Below are 5,892 nucleotides of genomic sequence, written 5' to 3' on the forward strand. Positions count from 1 at the left end.
TCTTCTTTCGATCTGTTGGAGATGGTCCAATGGTATGGAGAAGCCTAATCAGTCTACGATTATTGATAGTTACAAGGAACAATAGACGAGAGAGAGAGGGATTTGTGATCTGAGTGATAAAAGAATCTCCCAGAGATCTCAGAGATGTCAGTATAGAGCTGTGATCAAGGAACTTTCCTTCTTCTTCTTCTGCTACTTAATTTTTTTTTCATCACCCAGTTTTTGAAAACAAGACCAGTTTCTATTTCTTTTGCTTTTTTTTTTCTTCTTTTCCTTCTTATAAAAGAAACTATTTCTTTTTTTCCAAAACCTCTTAATAATTAATTAATTAATTGATTTTTTTTCCTTCAAAGAATTGGACATTTTATCTAATTTCCAACTGTTTTTTTTTCTTTTTCTTGAGCCAATGTTATGAATTATCAAAATATATGTGAATTGTGAATTACCAAACCAAGAAAACTAAACTAAGTGGATCAAAAAAAAAGAAAGAAGCGCGTCTCTCCCAAAACCTTAGTTTCCAGCCGCCGCTGTCGAAATCTCGCTTGCCTCTCCGCCGTCTGGAGATTCGCCAGCGGTGTGAGAGGGTTCTGCTCTTCTTCTTTGTGTTATTTTCCAGTTGTAGTAGTAGTTTGGTCCCCCGATATCTTCCTCTCCGGCGGTACCGAGGAATGGTTCATCTGTTGCGGCGGTTGATGCTTTGGAGCGATATCTCGGCTCGTTTCCTCTCTGGCGGCTGATGGTGGTGGTTTGAAGCTGCTTCGGGTGGCTTTCTTCGTAGCTCAGGGTTTGGATCTGAGTCCAGAGTCGCGCCCTCCTGCTACACCCAACCTCTTTGTCCAGTCTGTTTGGAGATTATCGGTTGAGTCGGGCTTAGATTCTACCGGTTATTGGGGAGAATTCTGTGTACGTCGGTGGCCGAGATTTGAGGATATCCTTTAACCCGGCGTTTTTGAGAGCTTCCTCAATTTTCTGGTGTCAGTCCAGCTAAGAAGCAAGATAATAAGGCAGCTGCGATATGACCAATCTGAGAAGACACCATGAGGTGAAGTTATGCTAATTTGTGCTCCAATTTCTTATCTATAGTTGATTAGTATTCTGTATTTGCTAGATAAGTTCGGAGAAACCTTTGCTCTTGCTGGTTTGCTTTGCGTCTCTTGGTCGGTTCAGTCGGATGTATGGTAAGTTTTTGATTTAGGACCGGAACAATGAAAGCCGGAGATATCAAGCTTTTCTGATTTTGCACTACTGGGTGTTGATGCTGTTGGAACATGTTCTAATCATCGATCATGAGGTTCTAATAGCTTGGATTTGAATTGTTCTTCAGAATAGGATTTGGTCTTCTTTGTGCTAGTAGTTGTTCTTGTGTCATAGGATCTTTCTTAGGTGGTTTAAGAGATGATTTCATACTGAGTTGTGGTGTGTTATCTATTTCGCTGTGGTAGAAAAATGCAATATTTTTCTGGTTAGGTAGCATTGGATCCGCTAGTGATTCAGGCTTTTACTTGATCGACTCATTGCATTTGGTTCAATTTTTTAGAGAGAAATGTTAAGTATCTTTGATTTGGATGTATTATACTGGTTAATGAATAGTTGATGTTAGAGCCAAGAAAAAAAACTAAGTGGATCCCTCAAACGTGACGTGTTACCATAGTCCAGAATAAAATAAATTACTATCGACCGCATCACGTAATCCCATTATCTTTTTATTGATCTGATTACAACGTGGACTACAAATTACGAGATTTGTTGATCATAAACACGTATCAAAAGGAACAATAATAGATAGATCTTATCAATGACTTCATACCGATTAACACAAATCAAGATACATAGCTGATACAATCATACAGATCAATATAAATCGATAGATAAACCAATACTTAATGAGAGAGCACGCCAAAATATTGGAAGGTCGTCACAGTTGAACGACCACGTCCCAAAGATACATTTCTTTCTCCGGAACTCCTAACGTAAACGTAACCAATCCCGATCCCGGTTCATACCGGTACTCCACATTGTCTGAATCCACCGTGACATTTCTTGGTCGTCGAACAGACGAGTAAACCCCAACCAAACCACTGCCTCGAAGTTTCATCCTAACGACAAAGTTACCACTCCCATCATCATCATCATCATCATCATCATCATCGTATCTTAAACTCACTATGGCTCCTCCAGAGTTAAACATCTCCACAAGTCCCACCGGAGCAAACTTACTTCCATCGGTAAATTCCTTCACCGGAACCACAGTGAAGACTTCGTATTCACGTGACTTCAATGTGACTGCTAGTGATGCATCCTTGGGAAGATACACCAACTCTCCTGGTAACACAAATACACACATTAGGAAAGTGATCTTTTTTTTTTTTTTTGAAGTGAAATCAGAGTAGTTGAGTTTGTGTACTACCTCTGAGATGGGAATAGACGATTGAATCGCCTGACCACTCAAAGGCTGCAGCTTTATGGATGTAATGAACATCATCGGTTCGGACATAACCAGAAATTGTCCCAGGTTCTTGGTCATGGATCAAGTATCTTTTCTCATTCTTACACCATCCAGCGCCTTGGCAGTTAAAGACTCCCATAACACCGGTGAATTCGTTCAAGTTCCATATTTTCATAAGACTTGCATAAGTTTATCAACAACAGTTTTAGTTAAAGATTAAAGCTTTTCTTTTCTTCCAGGGCAAGGGAAAGCTAGATAGATACCTTTTATTGTCTCTGACTGGATCACTGAAGAAGCAATCACGGGTTGGTCTTCCGGGAAGCTTTGCTCTGAGTATCGAACCATCTCCAAGTACTAGCTTTCTCAAAAGGTTGAAGTCATGTTGTCCTGGTTTGTCACTCTTTCACATGTTTTAATATTTAGAGTTAATTACTTGCAGCTCATTTAACCTTTTGCTTGTTAAATGCTATTGAACCTTATGATTACCTGACGTAAATGGCACATCCTCCAACCGCGCGAGCTGCTGCATGATATTCAGCCATCGGATGCAAACTCTGTAGTGAGAAACAAATAGATTCATTCACAAGTTCAAAAAAGTTTTGTTAATGTTAAATGTAGAATCATTTTAACGTACATGAAACATGTCCCAATCCGGCTGCATGAATTCTCCAAGGAAAAGTGTGTTATACGCAACAGAAGCAATGTGGATAGTGTGTGAAGCCGGATCTCTAGGCCAGAAATCGTCTGATGCCCTTATAATAGCCGTCTTTTTTGAGCTGTATGTCCATTATAAGAAGAGAACAGGGATTGTAATGATTATGGATAAAATCAGTGTGAGAACAATGTTGCAAGGCTCACCTGTAGAGACCATCTGTGTTATGACTCATGCAAGAGATGATACCATTGTCAGGGAAGTTTCTTGAAATGGAAGCTTCCAAAGCCTGGTGATACTTCTTTGCAAGTTTAACCCGACCGCCATGCCCAGCTCCAAGAGTTTCCAGAATGTTTTGGACGTCTACTTTGACACCATCTATCCCAACGGATGCAAGATACGAGTGAAGGTCGTTATAGAAGCTAAAGACTTTCTCAGGATTCACCAAACCGAGCCCGTTCTTAGTTATGCTTTCTAGACATCCACAGTTCTCGTTGGACATAACTCCTGGTGAAGAAACTGGATAGGCAACCTTGGATTCGTAGTGTTCCATACCAGAAACGCCTGGTTTGACTCCTCCCCAGTATCCCGTTATCGCATGCCAAACGTAAACATACTTGAGAGAATTGTTACTCTTAATGTCTGTGATAACATGTCCAAGACTCAATGCAGGGTCATCCACCCGGTGACCCTCTTTGCCATCCTTCTGAAACTTGTGATTCTCCTTGATGTGAGTTAACCTGTTTGCAAAACTGAAGAAAGCACAAAAGATAGAAACAGAGTGGCTATTAGCTAAAAGAAAGTATGAGATCATGACAAAACAGAGTGTTTTCAATGAGAGCTCGGTTAATAACTTACTTGGCAGAATTATCAGCGTTAAATTCTACACTATTCTCATCCATGCCAACAGATTGCCATCCATCATCAATTATGACAAATTTTGGTGTAACCCCACCAGCTTTGAGGCTACAGACAATAATAATTGGAGGTTTGGTTCAGTACTTCACAATTTACATGTTAAATAAAGCATGAAGTGTGGTTTTGAGTCAAGAGTCAGAGACAGAGCAGTCATGAGTACCTCTCAAGACCTTGCTTGACGTCTTTGGCTGTGACATTGGTATAGAATGCATCCCAAGTGCACCAACCAAACCAGTTCAACATATCTGGCATCTGAACACCACAAAAACAGGGGAAATTTCAGAATTTTACTTTTGTTTAAATAACTAAAGATCACATTAAATGTCTATTAAGTGTGTTCCTTACTTTCTTTCTCTCTCGGTGTGAAAATGTCTGAAGATGTTGCTCAACAGCCCTAGCAAACAAATCATACAAGTACAAAAATACTTAACAATAAAATTCTGGATATAAAAGAAATGAAACAATTTTGAGTTAAGAAAGGTTACATACTTGACAGCTTTGGTAATGACATCAAAAGGGTCGGAGCCAGCAGCCACAAAAACCAAATGATTCCCCTCAAATTGGCCAACAGTTGGATCACCTTTTGACCATACAAACCATATAAATCTCAAGAGATAATCATACAAAAAAATCTCCAACTCAAAATCTTGCTAGCCGTGTGAATTACTAAAACAACCATGTGGAATTACCGCTTTCAAGACAAATCTCAAGCTCATTAGCCTCGTTCCCTTGAAGAACAGCCCTGAAGTCTCCTTCGAGTATAGGCAAGAATACAACGTACGAGGAAGCTGATTGATCTCCTCCTCTTCCTCCTAAATCAGATCCTTGGTTTGCTTCCACGATTAGAAATTGAGTCTCGCAAGGAATCTCTTTCCCACTAGTCCCCATTCTTTGTGTCATCCACCATAATTTGAACCGGAAGACACACATAAACCTCAAGTCTCTGCCCAAGAAAAATAAAAATATATCGAAAACAGACATTTTTATACCCTAAGCGTCAATGTTAAAATGTGACATTTAAGTACCAAGAGAAGTATAGAGAAGGGATTGAAAGAGAGTACTCGAGTTTGCCTAGGGAAAAGACACGGTGGCTTCCCGTTCGATCCGACGTGACGCCGATGAACGCGCCATCGGTTAAGGCGTTTCCTGAAGCTGGAGTGACTAAAACATTCTCCGGCACGCCGTGAAGAACACGGTGACCTAGCACCACCAAATCGGAGTTGGTGACGCTGATTCCGGCACCAACGGTCATTGTTACTTCCTTTGTAAAAGTAAAAATATAATGAAACCTCGAGACTCACGCTACTCTCGAGAGTGAGTTATTAAATTGGACAAGAGAAGGGTACTTATTTATAGAACGTTATCGATGACGTTTTCATTCATATATCTCTAGCGGACACGGAAATGCAAAATAAAAATACTTTAATAAGATAGACGTTCATATGGTACATACATTTATTTGAATAATAGAATTTGGAAATTTCGGTACATTTTCTATTTCTTGTAATCAATATCTTTGATTAGAGAATAACGTTAGTCAATTTGTATGGCATAAATCCGAAACATATTTAAGAAAAAAAACGATAATCATTTTAGCTTACGCGGACGTGATTAGATAATCAAAGTTTTGACATACATATTGCATAACGGTAAGATTCTTGACTGTGTAATGGGGGTCGAATATGTTTTTTTATGTTTTTTTTTTAATTAACAACCATTGAAATATCATGCCAGATCTGAAATACTCGTTTATCCGAGAAAAAAAAACATCTCAAACACTCTTCTCTCATAGAAATCAAAATTTTCTTGTCAACAAAAATATTTGCAGATGACCAAAAATTATTGAAATCGCCGTTAAAAGACCTAAAACAGAAAA

The 5,892-nt window shown here is 39.2% G+C and overlaps 1 protein-coding gene and 1 non-coding gene across 3 annotated transcripts; one reads left to right on the forward strand and one right to left on the reverse strand.

Annotated features, from left to right (window-relative positions):
• LOC104779381 lies at positions 431-1,587 on the forward strand. The gene is made up of 2 exons (XR_002037582.1): positions 431-1,042; positions 1,092-1,587. It is a non-coding gene; the product is annotated as an uncharacterized LOC104779381 (transcript).
• On the reverse strand, positions 1,682-5,348 carry LOC104778442 (probable galactinol--sucrose galactosyltransferase 1). Of its 2 annotated transcripts, none has more exons than XM_010502890.2 (12): positions 5,078-5,348; positions 4,706-4,959; positions 4,506-4,596; positions 4,362-4,410; positions 4,177-4,268; positions 3,957-4,064; positions 3,305-3,850; positions 3,081-3,222; positions 2,933-3,000; positions 2,710-2,844; positions 2,408-2,625; positions 1,682-2,322 (listed from the first exon to the last, which is right to left on the reverse strand). In XM_010502890.2, exons 1-12 carry the CDS (start codon positions 5,266-5,268, stop codon positions 1,916-1,918), a joined length of 2,301 nt encoding a protein of 766 aa, XP_010501192.1. In that variant the 5' UTR covers positions 5,269-5,348; the 3' UTR covers positions 1,682-1,915. The 2 variants fall into 2 exon arrangements, with proteins under 2 accessions (XP_010501192.1, XP_010501193.1); XM_010502891.2 differs by lacking the exon at positions 5,078-5,348 and adding an exon at positions 5,042-5,060.

The sequence above is a fragment of the Camelina sativa genome, chromosome 3 (genome assembly GCF_000633955.1).
Source record: "Camelina sativa cultivar DH55 chromosome 3, Cs, whole genome shotgun sequence".
Classification (NCBI taxonomy): Eukaryota; Viridiplantae; Streptophyta; class Magnoliopsida; order Brassicales; family Brassicaceae; genus Camelina; species Camelina sativa.

Coding starts and splice junctions, on each gene's coding strand:
- LOC104778442 (XM_010502890.2), bottom strand. CDS start 5,268: ATGACCGTTGGTGCCGGAATCAGCGTCACCAACTCCGATTTGGTGGTG. Junction 2,845..2,932: donor GGATGTGCCATTTACGTCAG/GTAATCATAAGG, acceptor CATGTGAAAGAG/TGACAAACCAGGACAACATG. Junction 2,323..2,407: donor CGTCTATTCCCATCTCAGAG/GTAGTACACAAA, acceptor TTGTGTTACCAG/GAGAGTTGGTGTATCTTCCC.